Consider the following 27,463-nt stretch of genomic DNA (forward strand, 5'->3'; position numbering starts at 1 on the left):
GAGGCACAGCAGAGCCCAGTCGAGGCTTTTCTAGTACCGCCACATCTGCCCAGAGCTTCTCACCCTGGGCAACTCCTACCCAGCAGTTAAGTCTCAGAACCAGGGTTTACTGTGGGATTACATCCCACATCATAAGAGCCAGACTTTAGTGTCCTCTGCTCATTCCTTGCCTGTGAAAACACCAGCCTCCTTCACATGGACTTACTAATTGCAGCTCGTCCACAGACAAATGTCACACAAGATACCAGCCGTAATTAGAAGGTCATTTGCATTTATTTTCATATTAAACAGTGTAATTATAAACATTTCATTCAATTACACTAAGCATGATCAATATGAAGTAAAAATATTTTTAAAATCTACAAGTTTAAAGGACAGAATGAATTCACATCCGCTTCTGTGTCTTAATTTAACTGCTTTTTAGCCAATGACTGTGATATGTTCCTCTGATCAACTCAGCTTTAAGTTACGAAATGAAACCTCATACCTATTAACTCAGTTACATCATTTCCCATTTACAGACAAAAAAAATTAAACATTTATATACATCAGTACAGTTCAACATTAAGTTACATTTCTCAAATGTGCAAGATTAAGCAAATGTATACTGTAGTCAAATAAAACGAGATTTCCTTAAATAAATGTTCAAGTTTAACTGAAGCACAGGCTGCTGGTTTTTAAACAGAGGTTAACATTGTCTAAGATACAGTGCCTTCTGTGTGGGGCGGGGGAGATGGACATTATCTACTACAGGTGAAGTATAGCTGTTCATCAGGTCACCAGTGACAAAAGCTTTAAGGTGTTTGAGTCTTTAAAAGGAAACAACCGTATAGTAACTGTATAACCTACAGTTTCAAATTACTGATTTTATAGCTGTACATGGAAACCTTGGGGAGGGGAAGCATATCTTGATCCATCACCATTTGCATTATGCTTCTATACAGAAACTGATCATGACGCACAAACACACATCCCCCAACCAGCCCTGTACAGCCACAGAAACAATGGATGCCCTGCAAATCATTAGATACATGATGATGAAATGCTCAAAATTTCAACTGGATAAAATAGGAGGAGAATGCCATCTGAACAGGTTACTTAAATTTGACACAAAGTTAAAAAAAAAAAAAAAAAAAAAAAAAAAGGCCCAAGGCAGACAACTCTTTTCATGACACTGAAGTTTGAATAAAGCAGCAGTGTTTTTTGTTCTAGTAGTGATTTTCTTTTATGAAGCTTTAATTCCCTGCACATTACTGAAGAAACGCCGCCACTCTCACCGGGTCACCCTACAAACTCTGACGCAAATTTCAACCAATTCATGAAAGTCATTGCACATTTGTTTACAAACAGCTCGATACATTTCTTCATTCTGACAGTTAAAAAAAAAATCTCCCACTTTTTTTTACACAATCTCACTTCACGTGAGATTTGAAATTTTGTAGTGATAGCAAATGGAGGAGTGCAGCTGTCTTTACAGCATCAACAGGCACTGGCCCAGTGACGAGTAGTAGAGACAAAAACCATCCAAGCAACTCGCTGCACATTTCAGAGCATAAAATGAAGCATTACAACATAAATAACTTGTTTAAGCTTTTCCTCAAAATTGTCTTTCATTTAATCCCACCTTTAAAGGATTAATCTGACAATCCTTGTCTAATAATACCCAGAGATGTCTCAAAATTATGAAACTACTTACTGTAAACGCTCCTTTCAAACATAAATAAAGGAGCATACCGTGTGTCACCTCTGTAGATGAGGGATTGTTAGTTATCCAATCATCCTATGCATGGATGGCGCTTCCTAAACTTCAGCCCTTCTTTTTCAAATGCTGCTACAGAAGGATACAACTCAGTTTCTCTCCAGCTTGGAGATTGTGACTATACCCAGCAAAAGGTTTCAAAAAACAAATCCCTCTTCCAAAAAAAAAAAAAGGCAACCACTGAAATAATCGCACAACATGAAGGAGCAAAATTAACTATGTTACAGAAAAAGCTTGGATCGTCAGTTTTAGGTCTGCTGAAATCAAAGAGCTTATTCCTATTTGGCTGTAGTGATAAGTTTGCCAGCCCAGTGTGTCCATCAATTCAGAACATAAAGTCTTTTTTTTTTTTTTTGGTGATGCAAAAGTCCTGGAGAAGGAGTGCACTTAGACACACAACAAAAAGAAGCAGCCAAACACTTGGAATGCGCTTGATGAGTCTTTAAAGCAAACATTTAGAAGCTATGCCCGTTTTTAGTTGTTATCTTTTGTTTTGTTTTTTTTCCAAAGTGGAATTGCACTGAACTGAAATCACACACACTGATGTAGCTGGAGAGGTGATGTGGCTCAGACTGGGACTGGGCCTTGTCTGTCTTATTTGCTGAAAGTCATTTTACAGCCTTTGTTCTCATGGCCAACACCATGAAGAACAGTTCTGCCTGAGAGAAGCATCCACGGTTTGCCCCACAAGCCGTGTCATTTGTCCTTATTCAGCCGTTCTCCATTCCCAAAAAAAGTGCGAGTAAAGGTTCATTTCTCCATAGTGTGATGATAAATGGTCCCTTCATTTATCACGCTAGTCTTTTTCGCCATCCTCACTGCTTCCTGAGGTGAAGAAAAGAGGAAGTTAAAACATGCTCAACTGATGAATATCACTCAAACTTGACTATTTCATATTATTTTAAGACGAGATATCATCTTAATACATTTGGACCAAGTAATGTCTATGATGAGATGAAGACTGCAATGAAAAAGAACCACTTTTAAAGGGCCACTTATTTTCTGTCTGGTACTTTGTTAGCTTAGTTCAGCACAAAGCCTCAACATGTTTTATCTGGTTATTATGTTGTTACTGTGAGATCAGGTCAGCTGACTGACCTCAGTTCATGCTAAGCTAAGCTAACTGGCTGCTGGCTGGAGCTTCATATTTTTCATTCGAGTGGTATTGATCTTCTCATCTAATTCTAAGAAAGCGTTTAAGTGTGGGGTGTTTGGCCATGCTCAACTTGCCTCCTTGTTCGATGTCGGAGTCGGTCAGATGTGTCAGGGAGAAGCTAGCGATGCTGGCAGGCGAGATGGAAAAACGGGAGTAGTTTGAGGAGGTGGACCAGCTGGGCTCCAGCACACGCCCTGCTGCAGGGGGTGGAGAGGTAAAGCGAGATGCTGCAGATGAGGACATAGCCTTAGATACTGGGTCTTTATCCGTCTTAGGTAGGAAAGCAGGTGCAGGGGAGGAGAAGTCATCATCCCACTCAAAGCCACCGCCTGTAGAGATTCAGCAAATGAGTCAGAACATGTAATGGCACGGACAATTCTTCAGCAGCTGCATACGATAGGTCAGTTTTGGTGTTACCTTCTTCATCTGTGGAGCTTTCAGAGTTGGTAAACCGGTTCAGGTAGCTGGCAGTGGGCACTGGGCTGCTGAACTCTGGCGCCTGACTGTTTGAGTCTAAAGAGTGGTCACCCAGTTCCTTGGTGGGAGTCTCCTAAATCAGAATGCATCAATAATTTTAATTAGAATGATCGCACAAACATGCCTGTCTTGCTGCAAATAACTCTAACAGTCTAACACTCTCTAAAACTCTAACCCTAAGCCTAAATAGACAATATTTTACCTGGTCGAACAGGTAGACAGTGACATCATCGAAGAAAGACACAGCTCTTCTGGAGTTGTCTGCATCGCCCCTTGCAGCAAGTGGGGAAGATGATGCCTCAATGTTCAGGGTGGTGGGTTTCAACAAGCTCTTCAGGTTCTTTGCCCTGCTGTCATCTGAGATAATAAGCGGCACTGTGTGCACGGCATCATCCTCACTTTCTGAGCTGGAGCTGTGTAGCTGATATGCACGAATGTCATCATCGGAATCATCACTGTTCTCATCCTCCTCATCAGCATCCACGCCATCCTCCTGCCCCTCTAAACCCGAGCCATCCCGCCTCCCCAGGTAGCGCCCCTCCATGTCAGGCTCTTTTATTTTATGACCATCACTGGCGTAGGTTCTGGTTAGTTTAGCATGACCTGTGCTCTCTGGGGCTGGCTTTGATGGGGTAGCAGAAGGAAGGGGAGTTGAGGTTTCTGGATCTTCTGACAGGTTTTGCTGATCGGGAGATGTTGCGTCCTTGAAAAGCTCCGATTTGTTTCCATCATTATGGCTGTTGGTTTCCTCCCTCTCACATTTCTCGGTGATATCTGAATCTGCCTCCAGTAACGTGCCCCCAGTATCAGTATCAGATGTTTCTCCAACCTCAGCCTGTGCCTCAGCAGCTTCAGAAGACTTTTGCTGAGAGAATAAGGAATCCATATCTCTCTCCTCCAGTGCCGGACCTCCTGTATGCCTGCTGACCTCGTCAGCTGAGTTCCTCAGCCATGTGACTTCAGCAGGGCCTCCAGCTGCTTCTTCAGACTTCTTCTCAGGCTCTGATTCATTGTCTGAGAAGTAGGCAGAGTCTCTGTAATTACTGCCCATGAGCGATTCCTGAGCAGGAGCTACATGATCCGGCTGCTGGCCCTCGCTAGCATCCTCACTGTGAGTATCCAGCACACCCTCTGCTTCAGAAATGATGATCTCCGGTGGAACCAGATTTATTGCAGCCGTAGACTCTTCTGTCTCCACCTCTTCTTTGGCAACACTCATGCCGTTTTTTACAGGGGAGTGGTCTTTGACGTTAGGTTGAAAATTCCACTCAGGAGACTCTAGGTTCTCTGTCTCATACCCACTGTCTGATATCTTGTATGGAGGCTGGAGTTTGTGTTGAGCTATTTGAGCATTCAGCTCCTCTCCCTGTTCCTCAAGCCTGTGGATATCAAGAGAGTCTAGAGAGTCCGGTGTCTCAGCTGAATTGTCTACAGTTGGTAGAGTCGTGGACATACTGTCTTCCAGCAGGCTGTCCTGGCTGATCTGGTCCAAAGACGGCCCAGAGACCAACAGAGAAGATCTCACATGAGGTTGTCCATTAGTATCTATGAAGGATTCTTCATGGTCAGACAGAGTGGTTTCCAGTTCTATATCTGCATCCTCAATTAGTTCACTTAACAGATCGTTGCTTGTTAGGTCCTCACTGTGTCCATTGCCTGAGGACATGGCTTGGACTTCTGGGTTTTCAGGCATTTTACTTCCTACGAGCTGAGCACTATCCTCTGAGGATCCAAGGTAGTCTTCAAGGCTGGGAATTTTGGCATCTGTGCACAATGAGTCTGTCGTGGCACTTTCAGAGAATTCGGGGGTGTGGCCATCAGTTTGACCAATGATAACCTCAAACCTCTCTGAGGTAGAATCAAAACCAGAGTCTATACCTCTGTCTGAGGATTGCAAGAGACCAAGGTCTTCAGTGGAAGAACTGTTTCTAACTGGCAGCTGGTTGCTTGTGTCATCTTCTGTGACCACTGTAATGGAAGGCACCAGTGTTTCGTTTTCTACCAGAGACTGACTTAACTCCCCCAAGCTCATACTTGGAGAGTCCAAAAGTTCCTGTCTTGAGGATGTGCTACTTGCTGCAGGTTTTGAATAAGTGTCTGCTGTGTTTAAGCTGCCTAAAGTCTCAAGGTTGTCCCAAGAACTCATTTTGAATGCTTCCTCTGGTTCATGGACTATGCCAGGGGAAAGAAAATTCTGCTGTGAACTTGAGAAAATAGATCCATCTTTCATCAGGCTCTGGTCTTTGAGAAACATAAAGTTGTCAGTCAGCTTTTCAGAGTTCAGAAGCCTCATCACATCTGTGTTCTCCCTCTCCACTTTCACAGGATCTGTCAGGTGAGTGGCTTCTGAACAATCCCCTAAAAAAGAATCCCCATAGTGCTTATTGTCACCTGCCTCCTGGAGTTCTGGAGTTGCACCTTCATGGAAGGGGTTCCCGTTGCGCTCTGGAAGCTCCATAAAACTCTCTCTCCAGGAAGGGGAGTCGTCTTGCTTGGACCCTCCCTCTGTGAAAATGTTGGTGTGGTAAGGGCTATCATTTTCAAGAGATGACCAGATGTGACTGTCGGGTAAATAGGAATCCTTGGAGTCAATGCTTTGGTGGAAGAAGTCAGCATCGGTGCTAGACTCATCTAGACGGACATCTTGGAGAACAACAAAGTCTTGCTGGCCTGAACTGAAGTCTATTTCTTGTCCTCTATTCGCATCTTCCCCAACAGTGCTCTCTCCTTGCTCTTCCAGTTGTATGTAATATTCATTTCCATTTGATGGCTTTTGTGCATCAAACACTGGTAAAATCCCAGGTATTCCCGATGGAGTGTTACCACTTTCTGTGCTCGCTGCTCTGGCTGCAGGATCAGGGAAATGGGCCTGGATGTCTGCGCTGGAAACAGGAAAGAACATGCTGTGGTAGTTCAACGTTGTGTCCATGCCTGAGCGGCCATGGTTGCCATCATAGTGGTCATGCTTAGCTGCCTCCCAGACATACTCAAAGCTGAGACCTTTGCTAGTTTCAGTGACAGTAAGAACTTCATCGATCTCTTGTCGCAGGGCATCGTCAGCAAACTGTTCCAGGATAGGGAAAGAGGAGTGGCTAACAGTGGTCTGCCGTGTGGAAGGGTTAGGCTTGAGAGCATCCCAGCGTTGCTCAAAATCTTCTTCTATGTCCTTCTGACCCTGCATGCGCAGGTAGATAAGCAAACGGTGGACTTCCTCTGCTGTAGCCCGCTTGTCTGGGGACAGCCAGCAGAACTGAAGGACCTCGTACCTGCAGTTACAGACAAAACAGACATCTATTTTTAAGACAAAATATATTTTTAATGGCTAAATAATTTTAAACCCATTTTGAGCTCAACTACTTATATGTTTCTCATTTTTATTCTACTATCTTTTATATGATTTGTTCTGATACACATATTCCAAAGACTCACCATCTGTCAGAGTAAGGCAGCTCAAGCTGTGGCTTAAAGAGTTTGACTTGTTGTTCCTTGATCACATGATTGAGAACCTCACGGTCAGACAGATGTGGGTACGGCTGGGCAGCACTCTCGAAGAGCTCCCACAATGTCACTCCCAAGGCCCTACAGACAAGTGCGGACAGAATAGCTGTTGGAATTTACTGTTGGACAGGAGATGAGTTGTTACAAATATCCAAGGCAAAGAAAACAGTGATTTTAAATAAACTACATAATAAATAACACAGCTACAATAGCAGGGGTCTAATTCAAACACTTCACTAATGAGTTACTCTTTATATGAGGAACATTTTGAACATCAATATATTTTATTCAAGGGCGAATGTGGCTTTTGTAACTAGAACTACCTTACGCAATTACGTAATTTATGACCGAATAGCATTTGGGCAATGAGTCATGAAGTCAGGGAGGGGCTGAGAAGACTGTATAATGTAGAGAGATGCTTAGGTGGTGCAGTGTCAGTGTCTTTTCTCTGCTCCTTGGACATTAGTCTGATTGTAATTTACGAGCTCTGGGTTGAGCAGGAAGGGTTTGTTTTCCTCAGACGTGTACTACAGAGTAACTTAATGTGATACTTTATCTCATTCTATATATATTTTACATGTAAATTCTGAGTATATGACATAGTTCTAGGTGGAACATCTATTGTACATTCAATAAGCAAGTATAACTGTTAATGGATTTTAAAACTTAAAATAGGGAAGTTAACCTCAAACTCTTTACTTCTCTCTCAGGAGTGTCATTTTAAAATATATATGGATTAAATTCAGTTTCACCCACAGTTGTTATGAGTTATGGACTTCTAAAAATGTTGTCTACTGTCAGTGTAGAGCTGCAGGCATGAACCTACCACACATTGCTGGGCTTGGTCTGCTCCATAGTAATCACACCCCCATGGCGCTCACCCACCAGCTCAGGAGCCAACCAGCGAAGGGGAGCAAACACATCATCCTCTGTGATGATGTAATCCTCCTATAGTAAAAACAAATTAAAACCTCAGTCAGACACAGTGTTTTACTTTCACAAACCTTTATCATTTCTAGGAGACACTGAAAATAATCATAGAACCTTATTAAAAGTAATCGAACATTAGAGATTTAGCTGTGTATTAGCTGTCAATGAGGCACTGCGCGCTCACTTTGCCTCTCCCTTTCTTTACAGAAATAGATTCCCTGGGTGACCTTATCTTATGAGTATTAAATTCAGACAGCCAAACTGTCAGATCAGCAGTATTTCAGGAATGCAGCAGACAAAACCGCCTGAGGACACATGCAGCATGTCAAGTTACAGGAGGAGACGATGTTCATGCTTCTGTGCTATATGCAACTGATCAAAGGCAAACATCTGCACAGCCTATGATGAATTTATTTATTTTCTGTCAGGTCATCTGGAGCTGGTTACACAAAGACAGATTTTAATTGTAAGTAAAGCTCAACAAATAGCCAGAATTGAGCTATAAATCTGAAGTTCATAAGCTGCAATAAGTGGAGTACTTCTCAGCTATCCTGTTAAATTTAGGCTGTGCTTAGTTTTTTGTAAATACACCCACCTATGGTTTGGCCCTGGTAGTGCTACTTTAAGCATGTTTTGTTCTGCACCAGACACAATCTTCACACACTGTTTGAAAGCCCCAAATCTCCTGATTCTGATGATCTGCGCAAAATATTTTAGGTGAAACAGCTGCTGACACAGAAGTGGCTCAGACCTGTGGCTATGGCTCCAAAGTGCCTTTTACACTGCAGATCTTATATGGCCTTTGTGATCCCAAAAACATACACAAGGTGAAAAAAAACTTACATCTCTGCCATGTTTGCATCTCTGTAACTTTGGTTCTGTATCTTTTAAACTCATTCTGACTTTTGGGTAATATAATTTAAGGAGTTACATTTAAAAGGTAAGCAGGGTTATGACTGCAATAAAAGGTTTTGAAGAACAGCAGTCTTTTTACTTTGGGAACATTATTTTTGGGCTTGTACACGCTTTCTGTTAAAAGGTTAAACAGAAAACACAGCTGACCGGCTTCAAACTGCTAAACTTTGTTCACTTCATTTACATTTTAAAAACTGTTTTAACTTTGCCCTTCTCATTGCTTGTTTGTAAACCACTAATTATGAGAATATGTCTGTTTATATGGGATCTTGTTTAGCTGATTATTCTCACTGCTACAACAGTTTTTGGTCAAAGTAAGTCTGAGGGGTGGTGGCTTTTTAGGCTTTGAATTAGTCTGATTAAGGCAGGGTACAGTTTCTCTTGTGCCACACAAAGACTCCAGATGGCACTGTTAACCTCAGAGGGACCACTGTCTTTGGGCCACTTGTGCCTAGTAGGCAGTGGGAGAAAGAGGGGGGGTAGGGGGCTTTGGCAACATGCTACAAGCCAGGGATCTCACACAAAATTTCAAGTGTCTTTTCATTTGGCATTTAGAGCATTTATTTGATGTATCCAAGTTTCTAATATCCACAGTGTGAGGCAATATGTCGGAAAGTTGATTTTGAGCAGCTGCTTTATGCAAGGGTTTTCACTCTGTTTAATGACATAAAAAATATATATACATACAAAGACAACACTAGTCTTGCTGGATCACTGCTGGTATCTGTATTTCATCAACAAATTCTAATGCAACTAAATTACCGTAATTATTTGTATCAGCCCTTAAATGTATATTTTTTACGTATATATTTAAAAGCAAAACTAAAACTGGCCTTAGTCAACAGACCAGTCTAATGTGACTTTGCGTGAGCAGGTGCTGGTGTTGACACAAGAATATGCAGAGCCATAAAACAGTAATGAGATGAATCAACCTCTACGTAGAAAGCATCCGAGACTGAATGGGGTTACAGCTTACTTTGTATCTGTAGGGTCCAATTCCATAGTCTCCCACTTTGACAGTAAGATCTGCAGTCAGGTAGCAGTTCCTCAGAGCCAAATCACTATGACAGCATGGAGAAAAGCATGACATGTAGGAGTGGATTAGACACTTTACACAATCATATTTACCAAATTTTTCACTGATTATGAAGCTTGCAGGCAAGTTTAGGATCATCACTTATATCAAAATATTCAGCTGATGCTTGTGCCTATGTCTAAAAAGAGAAGTTAATGCAAATACCAGTGTGTGTAGTGAACACACAACTAATCTTATCAACATCAAAAAGGAATCCACCATCTGCTCTTAACCTCAAAGGCTAAGGTTACAGAGCAAGAATTGAGGACAGAGGAAACTGGCAAGGATCCTAAATGACTACTACAGGAAATTTGCAGACAGGCGTCTGCCTCTGCTCTTCACCTTGCAACAGAACTCACACATGGGCTATTCCTGACTCATGCATACAGCAGCAGGACAGTTTCAAGAGGGAAACAGAGGCTATATAAACCTTTTGTGTGTCACCCAGGAGAGGGCGTAAGAAGCTATGAGGCTGTCCCAGCGCATTAAGCACACATATGGTAGTTAATTCACACTGAATGAAGAAACAGGCTTTGGTTTCTCTTTAGCCCTCCAGCATTCCCTGTGCACATCTTCCAAGTCCCTTTCACCCGCCTAACGACAAACACTGCTGACACCAGTATTCTTGCGTGCACATGCCCCAGCTCCTGTCAGAGCCACTGAAACCTCTGTAAGATAAATGGAGATTTATTTTAAACTCTCCTGTCCCCCTGTCCCCCTGTCCCCTGCTGTTGGCTGAAGGCCCAACATACAGTAACACAGCAACAGAGCCATGGGACCAACATGTTAACCCTACAAGGCTAATATGTAGTGTAGCAGTGATCAGTCCCTTACCATGAGACATGTGTGCAGTTTGGTGTACCTTTACTTAAGCTGTTAAATGAATTTCTGTGATCGAGAGGAAAAGACAACTAAATATTAACATATAAGCTAATATATAGTGTAAAAAGTTCTAGTGTTTGAGTATATATTCTACAGACGAACCAAAACGACTGGTCCATTTATCAATTAGCTGATTGACAATTTTTTTTTTTTTTCCAACTTCTTTGATCATCACTTAATCATTTTAGTCATTTTCCAAACAAAAGTGGTGAAAAATTTGCCGGATATTTGCAGATTTCAGATTTATATAATTGTAAACTGAATATTAGATTTTGGACTTTTGGTTGAACATAAGACATTTGACAATATTCCTCTTCAGCTGAACTGTACAACTATGACACACATTTTCAATGTATCATAGACTTGTTTGTTGATTTTGGATTTAGTAATTTGTACAGGATGAACTGCATATTGATAAGAGAAAGAAGTAATCTGCCATAATTTCTTGTTTTGTTGAGGATGATGTCATTTGGCAGCAGGACAATGATGCTAAACGTTCATAGAAGCTATGCCAGGCCTATTTATAGATCAAGGATATGCACGAGTACAGATGGGGATAATATTTCCTCCACAGTCACCAGAATTCAACCAAAGATCTACAAATAGGGAAAAGGGAAAAAACACTATAACATCACATGAAATTCTCTGAATAAGTGCTGGAATAATGAACAATTTCAGGAAAAACTTAATGATGTGATTCAAGCTTTTGACAGCCCGGTAGCAAGCTAAGGCTTTTTTTAAAACCCAGTAAATACTGACAAACACAACTCATTATTTTATAATCTAAACTGTAGTAGAATATAATAATCCAAACCTCAATTATAAAACATTAAATCTCAAAACTTGGCAATGCCCTGTAGAGCCGTCACTGATCCATGCCTCCTCAGTTTCTGAATGAGAGTATTCTTTCATGACATGGTGCAGCATGTGTTTTGCTCTTCTGCAGCACCACTCTTACCCTTGCGTTGCAAAGCTGGAGACTCAGCTTTGGATATCAGCCCACACACCACTTGCCCTGAGGGTTTTGTGTTTGTGGTGCTGCAGCATCAACACAGTCTCTCATTCAGTTCTGCCAGCATGAGGCTGCAATCAATTTGTCTAACCTTTTTTTATGGTTGAAAGTGCCACAGAAATATTCTTACAATTGTAAATTAATTTTAAAAAATAGGTCAAAATGAATTAGCTCACATGGAGGAAAGCTTGCAGTACTTCCTTTGAGTTGTAACAAGGATTAAAACACAACACCCAATATGAGGCTATCCTTTTACAAGCAAAGCGCAGAATCATCATATCCTTCTGGCAGTGGACAGCTGACACTGTGGCAATGCATGGGAGCTGTGTAATTGGAACCCTCTGAGCTTATTCTGAGCATGCAAAATAGAGCTGATGAGCTGCTCATCGTATGTTACCCCCAAGCCACACGTTTCCAACACCCCCTGTACCCTGCTGGCTGCTAGTAGCCAGACATCCAGTGCTTGCTGGGGTAAAAATGAAAATGAAACGGAGCCTCTCTGCTATACACACCTTTTTTGGAGAACACTAGTACTCCTGAGACTGGGTAGACAGTAAGAACTCAAGTAAAACCAACAGCTGACCTAAGTCTTTACAGTCATATCTCATGAGCTTTATGGCTGTTGTCACTTACTAGAAGATATTACATATCTATAACACACCTTAAAAAATGTGGAAGAGCATTCTTTGATCAAAACACTTAGGGCAGCAATAAAGAAAATGCAATTAGATGTGTAAGATATCTATGTAACAATTCAGTTAATTAAACTGGGGAACAAAAGCATAAAAACAATGGCTCAGTGACAAACATGAGGCATCGGTGAGTAAGTAAAATGTGTAATCACAATGTCTTTGTGTCTAGCTGTCACTGAAAGAGTGAGCATTGCCTTGACAGAAAAAGTGGTACAAAAAAGACATGGCTTAGCTTAGTGGGTGGAAAATCTGGGCGTTTGCTTTAGTGTTGCAATTCTGAAGTGCTACCTGTGCAAGAAGTTGTGTTTGTGAAGGTGAGTGACACCGGCAGCAATTTCACAGGCCATCCTCTGCAGCTGCAGCAACTCAGCATTTCTGAACATCCAATCCTGCTGAGACAGATAGCCCCGCAAATCCCCCTGCAAACACACACACAAAGACAAACATACAGTTTCATTAGCTCATCAGTATCAAAGATAAACTTCCCACCTTTTTTATATCACAGCTCTAAGGGGCAATTTAAAAAGTGGTCCTATTTCAATGCATTGTGCAGAGACCACCACATGGGGGCAGTAGGCTCTGCTGTTCATGTCTCCTCAGCACTTCTCACTGCTGATGTGTGAGGGGACCAAATAAGGGTAACGCTGCTTGATGGACGTCTGTCCTGTGGCACAGGGATTTATAAATAAAAGAGTCCAGCTCAGGTCAGTGAAATAAACTGTGCCTGTGTCCAGTTGAGTTTTGGAGCTCAAGAGCAGATGGGAGAGAAGACCAAGGGAAGCAGGACGAGGAACTTTGAGCATTAATTACACCCCAACACAATAAATTAACACAGATGTAAACACACACTGGGTTAGAAAGTGATATTAAGTCTTATGTTAGAATGTCACATGTCAGCTCACCAGTGTGACTGATCCGAGAGCTGTGAGAAGCTGATATAAGAAAGTCAATCTGGAAGAAGAGGCTTATCTCAACTAAGATCTCAGACTGAGTCCAGGGTCACAACCCGGGGCTGGGTGGGAATTTTCTGCAGACACCTGTGGTTATCATTCATGAACATGTACAATGGTTGAGAGAGTGTCAATACAGTGTTCTGTACTTTGAGCCTTTCTGATATACCACTACAATATGTGCAAGCAAAGTCAGAGCTACAACTTGAGATAGTGGGCGTTTCATTGAGCAGCTTATTTAAAATCTTCCTAAGTGTGTATGTGCATTAAGGTTATGTGTGCTTTTGAGATCATGTTCACCACAGAGTGGAAGCAAAGAAGATCCCCGATTAGCGAGCAGAACAGAGCTGCCCTGAGGAATTAGCTGCTAAGAACATACTGTACACACACTAGAGTCACATAGGATATGAGGCGCTGTTGTGAAAAATGTCAAGTCACATGCAGTTACTGAGCGCGCAAGTTTGTGTTTGTGTGTTTTCAAAGGTTTTACTTTTCCCTGAGCTATCTCACTACAAGCATCTTAGATCAGTCGTCTTATGTAAGCACTATTTGTTTGCTTCAACCACATTCAACCGCCCATACACACACGTATACACTTTCACACACATAAAAGAAAAAAAAAAAAAGTGAGCTCTCAGAAGGAGTTTTCACGGAAGAGCTATATTCAATGTATGGTAAGTGATAGTGATGCCGTCTGCATGTCTTTATTTGTGAAGGCTCTGCAGCAGGTGATTAGCTCTGGGTTCCAGGGGGAGGATCCAGTGCTGTTAATTAAACAACATTAATGGTGAAAGGCCAAAACAATTAGGCCTTGTGTCTGACATGTGAATAACCAAGAACGTGCCAAGTTCCCAGTGCACAGATTCATGTCTGGCTCTGCCACCACATGGTCGAGTTATGTAAAAAGAAAACATTTTCAAGCTATTTGAAGTGCTTATTCCCTAAGCTGCCAGTGGAAATTAGAAGCAGGCTATAATCTGATTATTTACTTGCAAGTTAAACAGAGTATGGGGCATTGAAAGGAATGTGAAATATGGAGCAAATCACTCAAAAGATGAAACATTATTACCCTAAAACTTTTCTTGGTCATCAAGGACAAGAGCGTAACCATCCAGCAATCTTCGTTAAATGAAAACTCATTTTAAGAGTTAATTTGTATCAAGAGAGCAAGATCTGAAAAGGCTCATTAGCCTAAAGAAGACACCGACCACATAAGGGCAACTTTTCCCACAGGTGAATTATAATGCTCAGTACACTTAAAGGCATTGGTCAGTAATGTATAACTTCATGAGTGCCATGACAATAACATAGAGAGAACTTCCATCACACTGCAAGGATTGTTGCCTTAACAACCCTAATAAATGAAATGATCAACAACTTTCAAAAGCCAAAAGTCAGCTGGCTTATATCCGAGACCCTGAACCAGAGAAGGGTCTGACTAACATGCTGGCCAGGCACCAGGCAGGAGATCCATGCATTAGAAGCTGTCACTCACACTATGGTATGTGACATTCTGTGGCCCCTGCACCAGTTGCTTGATGTATTCTGATGTCTAAAATGCTTTGAGTCAGGGTTACCCAGCACGGGTGATACAAGACAGAAAAACCACCATCAATCATCAGGCTGTCGGAGGGAACGTCACAGTCCATTGGCTTTTTGGGATTCACCTTGTCCACTGCGCAGCTGCAGTGTCCCATTTCATGTTTCGACATCGAGCTGAGGATTGACATGCCACTTGCTTCTACATGAACTACATTTTATTATGCTTTATGTTTTCATTAAGTTTAAATGCAGGCCATGCAAATGGAACAAAATGGAAAAAAGAAAACACATATTGTGACAAACAAAGTTCCACTTGGATAAAGGGCTCCAAACTCTATCCAGCGAGTGATAATGAGCATAGACATCACTCAGTTGTGCTTGCCTCACACATTATCACCCTCAACAAACAGGACCTGCTCTTCATCACGTCATCATCCATAACGACTCGCACACACTTGTGATAATTCATTCACTTTGACTCATTTCCATCTCCTGTCAAGAGATGTTACTAGAGCTGGCTGGGAAAGACCACAATGCCAGGACACCAGCCAGGCTTGGGCAGCTGACAATACTCTGACCCAACAAAGATATGTAATGTCTGGCAAGATAAGTTGAACTGGATCCTGCTGGACGCTTTACCAGGTTGGACAAATGGGAAGCCAAGGTGGAAGCAGAGTAAAGCCAAATTATTTGTGTCGCCTAAACAGCAGAGATGCATTTCCTGTTTCCTGCAAATAAAAATATTAAGTACGTCTCAACAACCGAGGAGCAAAAATGAAAATGCGCACACGTGCACAAGCGCAACTAATACATTACATAAGATGCAGATTTAAAGCCACTAGATGAATGTGATGATTCCCTCTAAACAACTGTGAAGTCTAACTTTATGGCTCAGGTTGTGCCAACTCCTTCGTGGTAACCATGATAAAGGGCATCCTGTATCCTGGCATCAAGTGGGTGGACTAGTGCCCGTCCTGTGCACCCAGACACACACGCACATACACACAAGATAATTTATAGCTGGGTCATTCGATACAACAGTAGAGTCAGGTATAGATGAAAATTAACTAGGTTATTTCTGAAGTTTTAATACTAGTTAGAGGCACTGGTTCACAAATGTGAAGAAATAACCGTTTTCCCTACAACTAGTCAGACCAAGAGCAGAACTCATTGTCCTGTCTAATTGTTGCAGTATTCTTTTTTCTTTCTTAATACAGATCTGCATGAACAAATCTTCAAAACTTCAGCAATTTCAGTTGAAGAGTTATATTCTACTGAAATACAGATATGATAAGCTTGCTTAACGAGAGACACACACACACACACCTTACAGTCAATCAACCTAACAGGAATCATAACAGACTCCAACAGGTGACATGTAGAAACAAACAAGAAAAAAGAAAGAAGAAGAAGAAAACAAGGCATCATACTTTGGAAGAAAAGCATGAAGATGCTGAGTGACAAGAAAAACAGAAACACCCGTACAATAAGCTAACATCATTGTTTCAAGGTAATGCAATAGTAATGGTAGAATCAATTTTATTTGCTCACTTAAATTATTCAGTTTTTGTCCAGACTATTGCTTAGGTTGACTGAATGTTGACTCAGTTCTATGGTACGTTTTGAGGCTGTACTTTGAACACACCTTCAAATCCAGTCTGATCACATTTAGTATTGATTACAGATTGGCTTGCATTGAAATGTAGTGTTTTCTATTTTTCTTGTTACTTAAATAATTAATTATTTAGAGCCCATGGCACAAAAAGCTAAGATTACACAACCATGAGTGCTACATTTCTGATCATAAAACTTTATCCTATTAAGATAAATCAAGCAGATGTTGAGGTGGTGTATATTTTTACGTAAGTTTTTTGGCATCTTGCATTATTCACCTTACATTCAGCACCCCATAGGTTTCTTTAGGAACAGCTTAGTTTACTTAAGACTGAACTCCAAGAGTCTCCAAAATACACAAGGTGCAACCCATAAAAATGTCCAAACACAGCAACTGGTTGGAGCTGACACCAGAGGAGCGTAAATGGAGCCTGTTGCTTTACTGGGCGAGGTGGGAATGTGAGAAGTCCCAGGCTCAGACTAGCTATGTGACTTTGGCAGGGGGGGGGGGGGGGTCTCCCTGCAGTAAGGGGCCGGCCCACTCAGAATAGATAAAGACAAACACTAATGAATAAATCAGCTGCCATGATGAAGTCTGAGTCACATCAATATGTTAAGATCAAAGGAAGGGCTAATTTGGGATTGAGATGGTAAACTTTCTGCCCAGATTGCCAGTGGGGCAGGTCAGCTATGCATTGTTGCTGGACAGTATTTAAGAGGTCTTGACCTATGAATGTGTGAGTTTAACACAATGACAAGAGCTAATTCTCAGATTTCCCAATCAATGAAGCCTTCTAAGTGAGGATGTGCTTAAATAGCAAGTAGCAAATAAACCATCTCTGAATCATTAGACATGAGTGCACAAAGGCTGTAGGTTAAATGGAGGAAAATCAATACAACGTTTCAAAATAAAGTTTGAGATATTACACATGGCAGATTTATAGTACATCAATTTCATTTCTGTGAACAGGGTGATTAATTACAGATATTATTGAACTATTTTCAAATCATACACACTCAAATTTTTGTGCATTAACCGGTGGTTGATGGTGTATTTTATGCCTCACAAATAACATTTAGCAGAGCTCACCACTGTGGCCACTCACCATTTCACAGTACTCAAAGATGAGCAGGAAAGGAATGGCCTCAACACACTGTCCAAGGCACTGGAGGATGTTTGGATGCTGCAGCACTCTGAAGACAAAATAACATGAAACCCGAGATTTAAAATAATAAATTTAAGACTCTGAATGAGATTAGGTCTGATGCAATGTGTAAGAAGAAAGGTAGAGGGTGCTGCTAACTTTACAGTGATGTAATAGAAGCTATTTTTGTCCACATTTACTATGTGCACGTCACACTACACAAGTAACTGAGGTAAATATAAAATACCATCACAAATCAATCAAATAGTTAACAATCAAACAATAGATCAGCTGACAAAAACTGCTGAAAAATAATTACAGTACTCAGCCAAGAGAGTAGAGGTGTTCAAAAAGAAAAAAACTGTATATACCTGTATGGATCCCCCTGCTGCAGGAAGTCATTCTGCTCCTTGGCACTTGCATTAGCTTTTAACTCTTTCACCACCACTCTGGCCCCACCTGGATCTGAGTAGATTTCACTCAGAAGGACCTGTTAATACATGACAACACTTTCAACTCAACATGATACAGACAAAAAGCCCATACAACATGTATCCCTCTAGGTGCACATGAACTAGAGGTCAATGGATGCCAGCAACTGCAGAGAGAAACATTTAAAAATAGCAATAAATTGTAACACTGTAACATTAAGCGAGAAGAATATGTGCATAAGCCTCAAGTTATAGCAGATTGAGAGCATAAAAGCAGCCTGTGATACAGATGATACAAGAAGCCTCGATGAGCTTGCTCTGGTTAAAAAGCTGTATAGAATAAACATACTCAACTGACCGTTACCTTAACTTAACAAAAAAAAATTTCTTACCTGGCCAAACCAGCCATTGCCGATCTCCTGGATGTAGCTCAGATTGTGACGTGCAACCTGGAAGTTTGTGGATCCCTCTGTGAAACCAACCACAGAACATGTCTCGCCTGGAGTTTTGGAATAGTTATATTTGTGGTGCACAACTGTGGCAATCTTAAAAAGGTCCTTACAAACCTCTGATTTATTTAAATCACCAAACCAAAAATGTGTTTAATATCAGGTGGTAATCATTTGTTAACGTGCAACAGAAGTGTTACAATTATAGTGTAAAAGGCACATAACACAGAAAGATCAGGAAAAACACACCAATCTTCCTTTATCAATGTGTCATTTGTACATCTATGCAAAGTAGGTGTGATATGTACATGTGCAGATGTTGAATGTGTACAACATGTTTTGACACCGTATAAATGTGTTAAAAGAGTGCATGTGTCTGACCTGTGATGCGGGCAGGAGGTTGGAGGTGTGGGGGTCCAGGCAGAGCCACGGGGGACACAGCCAGGGTGTACACCTCGGCTGGGGACTGCATAGAGGGCGTGTCCTCTGCCGGAGGGGTGAAGTCGATCTCATCATCAAAATGGTCCTCAAACTCCTACATCAAAAGAAGAAAAACGAAACAAAAATCAGGGGTGGGATTACGGAAAACAAAACGGGCTTGCCATGATACTACGACATGAGTGTATTTCTTTCACAACACAACCTAAATTCATAGACGTCCACCACAATCCATTCCCAGTCTGTATTCATTAGGTGTAACCTGCATGGGAGCAGGTGGCGCTACCTGCCTCCCAAGACACTCACCTTGAAGTTGATCTCCCTTTCCTTGCAGCAGGTCACACAGTTTACAAGCAACACCACCAAGGCCACAAGAGCCGTCAGTGACACCACCAGGGACAAGTAGAGAGACACAGACGCAGGGTCCCATGTGCTTCCACCTGAAATAAGACAAACAGACAGAAACTGCTAAATCATTCACATTTACAGCTGTGCTTCAAATTTTATTTAGAAAAGAAAAGAAGCTGACAGCACTGTTAAGTTACAAGCATAAACATAATCGTGTTTGACAGTAATACGGTACACTCTGACTGGGTGTGCTGGCTCTTTTTCTAAATCCACCCACAACAAAGGTACATTTAAGCTTGACAACAAAAATACCCTGCACAGTGCTCTTACAATGAAACTTCTGGAGCTTATTGTTCTATTTAACTGCAGCAGGAAGAAATCGCAAGCTGCAACACTCGAGACAACAATTCTGACTCTATCAAGAGTTAAAACCGCAATTTTTTTTTTTAATTATTATTTTTTTAAGGTTTACATTTTCTGCAAACACACCCAAACAATTATTGTGACTGTTCAGGTGAGAAAACCCCCAAACTGCATCCCTCATCAGCCATTCAGAGAGACAGTTGTGGGGGTTTCCACTTGCTGATAAGCAGCTGATGGTGCAGCAGAAGGTGTGGGTCTGCGCCGGTGACGATGCTGCTGGCCAAGCAGTTCGAGTGTCAGGGCTGACAGCAGCCTTGTAATCCGCCCACTGTGCTGCTCAGCTGCTACTCGCTCACTACTTCCCTGATGCCAGCCAACATCTACACAGCTAAAGCTTCCCATTTCACTGACAGCGATTTCCAGCTTCACATACAAAATGCCACACCTGTGTTTTCAAGTATAAAACACAGATTAAGTGGCGCTTACAGGAAGTAAAAGTGGACAACATTAGGCAGCAAAACCGTATTTACACCAGATGCGATGTGATTTGATTTGATTTGATTGAAGTCAGCCATGATAATTCTGACAAAAGCTCACTCCTTTGTTGGCTGTAGGTGTGCGCCTCTCACTGTGCTCCCTCACCACATGTCCACCTTGTTTTTCTCATCTCCTAAAATGTCACTGCTCATTTTGAACTGTTCATTTGAAAGGTATGACTACTGGTCACTGCATCCCTTGTCATCATCACTGTGAGTGAACAGTCACAAGCAATTAGAGTCAGTCTCTCCTGCTTGCAGCTTGAATTTGCTTTTAGAGATATCCCCATGTTCTCACTGGGTGACTTGCTAAATCCATGTGCAGGTTACATTGTATTTACCCTACATTGTGTCACACCAATAAATGCAAACATAATCTCTGTCCATTGCATTGTATCCCAACATGGCATGATGTGTGAGTGAGCCAGAGTGTGTGCACTGAAAGAACAGCGAGAATTTGAGTGAGACACTCCTCCCCATTCTCCCTCCTGTGTTTATTCTGTCTCCCACTGGTTGGAGCTTGTCAGGTACATCCTGCATGCTAGAGGGAGAACCAACACCTACTGAGTCTCCTTCTGCTTCAGGGACACATGAAAGCAGGTGCTGAATACATCCAGACTACAAACCTGCTTCTGGGTGTCTCATGTTCTTACATCAACACATGAGGGGGATTCGAGTACAACTGCAACACAAACAGTTTGACCCCTCTGGAATAAATACATTTGATATGTCTACACTAAGCCTATAAATTTAAAAATGCATCTTTCCCTTTTTGCTTTGGCATTCAGTCTACATTAAACTAGTATTTTTCAACTTTCTCAATAACCAGAAGTTTTTCCCGCAGCGGCTCAACCTCAAACCGTCCTCACATTGTAGCGTGGATGGTGTAAACAGAGCTTTTCCAAATGATGGAATATGTTTGTTAGGACACAATCCTGTCCTGCTGTGTTAATCCAATTTTCTGTCATCTCCAAGCCTCTTTTTGCCCATTTTATTTTGAATACCAAAATAACCTAATCCATAATACAGGAAATGACTATTAATCTACATTTCTTTCTAGGTTGTTAAAGTATTTTGCAAGCATAAAATTGTGATCTGCTGCTTTCAGTGCAGCAGTATACCAGTAACTGTTAACCTTAGCTACTCTTGTTGATGAGTCAATTTTATACTCATGCAGTCTGACAGAAGAAATAGAGAGTCATTTGAATGCCAGACAAATGTTGAAACACTGAGAACAAAGGTTTTAAATGAAGCAAGAGAAATTGGGAAGATTTTGTCACATGCTTCACCAGATGATTAGATGATATATATAATTCTGCTATTTGCCAACAAAAAGAGGTGAAAGAGGAACAGATTTAACTTCAGTGTGGATGGGACTTTCTTGAAAAGACCTGAAAAGCTAGTGAGGATGAAGTTTTTGTTTTTTTAATCATGTTTTCAGATTTAGCATTTTGTAGAGCAACGCTGTGGCCTCAGTACCAAAGGTCTTGCGTGGAACTGACTTAATTAACCTGGTACCAAATCCTGCCTTCCCCCAAGATGTTCATGAATAAAATATCCCCACAAAATAAACCTGTGATAAGAGCTTGGGGAGGCTGAGAAGTAGTCCAACTGTCAACATGAGCAGTGATCTTACTACCAGTCTGGTCTGGTCAGAGGGAGCAGTTGTCTATCCAGACAGCACAGCCTATTAGAGAGAAGATGAGATGAGCAGCAATCACTGAAACTCCCTGTGGAGCATTAGATACCCAAAGTGTCAGCCGTGATTGAGATTCATTTCATGTCTGCCACCATACGCCAAGACACCACTGACAAAAATAGAAAAGGATTGCTTAATCTGCTCTCTTTACTCATGCTCAAAATAAAATTCTTCCACTCTGCACTCTGCCTTTTTCCTCAATGCACTGAAACCATTACTGCAAAACTGATGCCCACATTAAAATGTCAATTTTGTTTAGATCATGCTCAGCCAAAGAGACCACAAACAACTTAAGCATTTAGGGAAAGTAAAGACAGATATACTGCGGTGCCAACTGTAAATACCTGAAACACAGACATTTTATGATTACATTACTAACTGATGGCTGTCTCACTGGGATCCACACACACACACTTCTCCTCTGTGCTAAAGACTGTAATAGAGAAACTGTCTGCAGTGAAATATTGATGAGAAGAGGAATTAAAGATTAAATGGGTCCATAGTCAGGACACAGGCCCAGTGGATGTAGCTCTAAATGGAGATGTGTACTTACAACTGTTAAATTAAAGTGTTTCCTACTTTGCAATTTATTGACATCAGGAGGGAGATGAAGGGGCCTCGCTAAATCTCAGAAGGCCTTTGACAGTTTGTATACTATATTAGGAACAGGATGAAAACTAACATAACCTGACTGCATCTTCTTAACGAGCATCAATCAAAACCACTGAGTGCACGCAATTTGAATGAGGAGGATGACAAAGAATTTCTTATCATAAGGGAAGCCACCTCGTCCATAATCATGTAGTCTTATTGTTATCATACAACACTACAACAGAGACACAGCCACAACATAAGAAGAGGAAGAGCGACAGAAGGAAAAATCTAGAGACATTAACAGTGTCTGATGGAGAGGAAGAGGGTCGCCCTGGGTGAACAATAGCTAAAAAAAAAAATCGTGAGGTGTGCCGGACACAGCACTGGCCAGGCTTTCTCTGCTAAATCTAAATCTTTGATGACCCGCTCAAGAAAGTGTTTTTTCCAACCATAGGAAAAACAGCCACATGGACAAAGAAATGCTGATGAATAAGACAGAAACTGAGCGGAGCTTAAATGATGATGGAATATGTCTAAAGAAAAAAAAAACAAACCAAAAAAAAAAACACTTTCTCGCTGCTCTGCGCCTTCCTGTGAGAAGAACTGATTTAGCATTTTGTGATGCTGACAGTCACTGGCGGGGGCTTAGCATATGTTTGTAAACCAAAGTTAGAAGATGCTCTACTGCAGGCATTACTGTACTGTTCCCATGTCACACAACAAACCCTGGTGGTTACCAAAGGAGAAACCCCAGCCTGAGGTCTCCCACTATGGCACATTGAAGAGCGACTGAAAAAAAGAAGGGACAGTCTTTCCCAAAGCAAAATCTATTTTCCAGAGCCACATGTCCATCAGATCAAGCCATTATCAAACTGATACCATGTAGCTTGATCCTGGCAATGGACCTTTCTGATATGAGATCCCTATGTTTCATAACATGCGCTACACTGGCAAGAGTAACTACCATCATGAAACCAAAAGCAAGCTAATGATAAACCAGACCTACTGACCCTGTTCCAGTAAGCTCCACAATATGTTGTGGCTATTTTTCATCACAAACACTTCCCCCATCTACATTTACAACTTATAAAAACATCTGTCATTAGCAGGAGCAATCGTTCAGAGGCTATTACAACTTGCCTCAACATAAATCTCAACTTCACAACAATCTGGAGAAAAACATTTAGCTGTAATTGCTGGCAGCTTTTTGATAGAAACACCCCCTGTCTGTTTCAGCGGAGCAACAGGGTTCCAGGCAGAGCAGGACTCCCGGAGAGGCTGCAGCAGAAGTCAGATCGAAAAAAACAGGGGCTGGGTCACGGCAGCTCTACATGGGATCAGTTCTCCTCGCTTAAGCCTTATCTGAGTCATGGGTTCATATTATGACTTGGCAGGCCCCACCAAATGACTCAACTGGTTTTTGGGACCAATACGGCAGGGAGCTGCCAGGTCTTATTTCGGTTTCACTGCATATTTCAGTAGGCATTCATGCAGAGGAGGAGCTGACCCATTTTTGCAGCTTTTACCCACCAGCGTGCACAACAGTGGATGTCTGTGCTGTCAGTTATGTATAGGATGGAATATGGCATTGTCTGGCTGACCTGTTTGGGTCCAGATAAGATTTGTCTGGCTGCTGAGATGGGAAGCACCGAGCCACATCGATCAAGTTCAGAGCCCCCACATCTGAAGCAGCCAGTACTTCTAGCTGCCCTTGCAAGGATCCATATTTACAAGACTGCTCTGTCATTTTCAATATCAAATCGGAATTGTTTCCACTTTTGAAACAATAACAAAAACAATATAGATTAGTCAACAATAATACATACAGACATTGTCTTTTGTGCCACATTCTAACAATGCAAAACCTCCTCTATTTGGTGTTAAAGATAAAGCAAGCAGCTGGAATGACTGGCGCCTTGACCTCTGAAAGCATAAGGCATAGGCTGGTTTGTAATCACAGCATCCCCTATGGCTTGAGGTAGTAGACACTGATCACCAAGCAGGGTAGGGGAAGGTTAAGGCCAATGTCCAACCTGACTGACGGGCGAGGCATACTATTATCACCTGGTTGTTACTGCAGTTAAAACACTGGCATTTCCAGTAAAGCTGACCTATCTACCTTTGCCCATGTTTGATGGGTGTAAACAGAGCACATGTAAGTTGAAAACTGGCTTTGCAAGTGACTAGCTCAGTTCTTGTCTTATACGTGCGATCTCGACCATAAACCCTAACCTAAATCAAAATATTAAACAATACAATTAAGTATTTCTCAACCATATCTGTTTGCACTGCTAAATGAAGACTAAGGAAGTGGGGCAAAGGAGAGGTTGCAATGTAATAAAAGCATAAAAGTCATGCTCATATTGTCACGTTACTTTCCTGTATTATGCAACCAACACCATTGCTAATCATTGACTAGTCCTGATAAGACTGGAATTTGGTACAGTTACACATTACCAACCCTAACTACAACATATTCACGTCTGCATCTACTCATTTCTCTCAAGGAAGCAGATTATACCAAGAGAGGCCAAAGTGACTGAACATCTTGCTCTGAGAAACCATTCTCTTGCAGATTTATAACATCCACGGCATTAGGGCTGCAACTAATGAGCAAGTAATTAATTTTTCAAAATGAGTAATTTTCAGTAGGGATTCAACTTCTCACTACTTTTTTTTTTATTAATCAAAAATGTGATACCAGATCTTGACATTCCTATTTTTTTCTCCCTTAAAAGTATTTGATTTACACTGGGACAAAATAAAAGGAAACAAACAAATACCCTTATCAAGAAGCTGTAACCACCAAATGTTTGAAATGTTTACTTGACAAATGATTATCAAAATTGTCATCTATTAATTTTCTGTTCATCCACTACCAATTATAAAACATTAGTATCGCAAGTAAAACTGCTGGAATTGAACTGTTTTTATACAATCATTTCCCTCCTGTTTGTATAAAACCCTCTAAATCAACAAAATAAGGATTTGGGGCATTTAACAAAATGGCAAACTATTTCTTATAAATAATTACTAAGATAAACAAATGATCACACCCCTGACAAGAACGCTGATCTGTGATGTAGGCAAAGTATGATGACACTGATCAACATCAAAGAGGTTCATTTTATAACATGAAGAAACAGTGTTTCCATGCTGGTAGGCCAACATTCATTCTATTGTCCTATAAACTGTGTTAGATGTCAGTGAGTGGACCAACCCCACTGAAAGGTTAACATCTCTGAGCCTGCAGTTACAATGGGCTGTGTTATATTAACTCAGACACATCACTGGTACCTGGAGACTGGCATATTTCTGTTAAATATAAATCACAATCAAACTAGAGTAGGTTAATAAGTATTTTCTGAGCCCTCTATGAGGAATGTTTATGTTTCCCAGTTTGCTATTAGCTGAGTCGTGACGATGACATGCTTTTACTTTCCTTTATTATCACTCATTATTATCAATATTACCTGTCCAATTTGGACAAAAAAAAGTGGAACTGCTATTCTCTAAACCGCTTGTGACTAAACAAACAACAGTCAGTTACTTCAAGTGTCCATATCTACACTCACTGGTTATCAGGAAATGCAGCCAGGTTGTTGTGTTGTTAGCTTTTAGCTGCTGATTAGCAACAGCTGCCCAAGCCAGAAGATATTAGCTGACAGAAACATCTGCTAGCTAAGCAGCTGGACAGACAGCAGTTATAGTGAGTGAGCAAACAATCGCTTAGCTGTGTATCAGCTTGCAGTGAACTGTCTCACCTGATTTGTGAGGATACTGAAGAGGGGCACATTCAGACAGCCAAACCGCCGACAGAAAAATCCCACTGGCCAGCAACAAAACATATCCATGGCGGCTCTCCATCCTCCTAGCCTAGCTAACGAAATGTTAGCTAACTGGAATCGTCGTCCTAAACAAAAAATGGCCGATTTGATGCTAAATAAAGTGTTTTAATCATTGATTATAATGACTTTAACGTCAGTGTAAGCTACATAAACAAGCATATCTTCTGTTTGTCTGGCGACTTGCTGTTAGCCAGCTAACTAGCCTTAGCTAGCATGTCAATGCTAACAGTTTCAGCTGACGACAGCAAACACCGCACCAGATGTAGTGTTCCGTGGTCCATAGAGACGAAAGGAGCGATCACCTTTCACGACCTATCATTTTTGATGTATGTACCTTAGTGTTGTTTAAAAGAACAAGGCCAAACGAAATTTACCAGTAGCCCTGACTATGATCGTACACCTCTCCTCCAAAGCGCCATGTTCCTGTACAACGTCACATCACAAAATAGGGCGTTAACTTCACATGATTGTCAAGTACTTGAGCCAATCACAACAAAGAGCATCTTCGCGTTAAACGCATATAGCCAATCAATTTCGACATGTTTCATCGGTCATGTAAACCGATGTAAACCCAGCACTTTGTATCGAAGCTGAAGAAGGTTTATACATCCAGTCACTTGCCGACCATGTGAGGCACACAGCACTGATTAGGAAAGAGTACCTGTCTATAAAAAATGTTTATTTCTGGATTTACGGCCAACCATAAACCCCCCCGAAACAGCATTTAATAGGCGGACAGGGTAATTTGATTGCTGTACTGATGCTGGCTTAAGCATTATAAATTTTTTTCTTTTTTTTTTTTTTTTGTGGATTTTTTTTCCATGTTCTTAATTTCATATTAACATTGTTGGATATTAGACTTAACTGTGAAACGACATTTTCCATTACGAAACAATAAAAGCAAAACTAAAACAAACAAAATTAAATAGTATTTTTACGGTTGTTACAAATATGGGAAATATGCTCTTGAACAGTAAAGGTTATTGGTCGAAATGAAAGACAGCCATATCTCTGTATGCTATATACCTGCAAATTTTTTCTGACCTAATGTTTAATGTTTTTAAAGCCATAACGTGTGATAACTGATTTTTTTATGAGCAGCCATTAAAC

General features: G+C 41.2%; 1 protein-coding gene across 3 annotated transcripts; it reads right to left on the minus strand.

The window, feature by feature from the left end:
- Positions 1-254: 254 nt before the first annotated feature.
- lmtk2 (lemur tyrosine kinase 2) lies at positions 255-26,866 on the minus strand. Of its 3 annotated transcripts, XM_071473814.1 has the most exons (15): positions 26,728-26,866; positions 26,270-26,418; positions 19,272-19,405; positions 18,909-19,062; positions 18,471-18,547; positions 18,019-18,137; positions 17,609-17,696; positions 12,685-12,815; positions 9,712-9,796; positions 7,717-7,838; positions 6,822-6,971; positions 3,595-6,658; positions 3,333-3,465; positions 2,986-3,244; positions 255-2,580 (listed from the first exon to the last, which is right to left on the minus strand). In XM_071473814.1, the coding sequence occupies exons 2-15, from the start codon at positions 26,370-26,372 to the stop codon at positions 2,556-2,558; spliced, it is 4,644 nt and encodes a 1,547-aa protein (XP_071329915.1). In that variant the 5' UTR covers positions 26,373-26,418; positions 26,728-26,866; the 3' UTR covers positions 255-2,555. The 3 variants fall into 3 exon arrangements, with proteins under 3 accessions (XP_071329915.1, XP_071329913.1, XP_071329912.1); XM_071473812.1 differs by having other exon boundaries at positions 255-2,584; positions 2,990-3,244; positions 26,270-26,806; XM_071473811.1 differs by having other exon boundaries at positions 26,270-26,806.
- Positions 26,867-27,463: the final 597 nt, after the last annotated feature.

The sequence above is a fragment of the Trachinotus anak genome, unplaced genomic scaffold (assembly GCF_046630095.1).
Source record: "Trachinotus anak isolate AG129_WGS33_773 ecotype Australia unplaced genomic scaffold, CSIRO_AGI_Tana_v1 ptg000003l, whole genome shotgun sequence".
Classification (NCBI taxonomy): domain Eukaryota; kingdom Metazoa; phylum Chordata; class Actinopteri; order Carangiformes; family Carangidae; genus Trachinotus; species Trachinotus anak.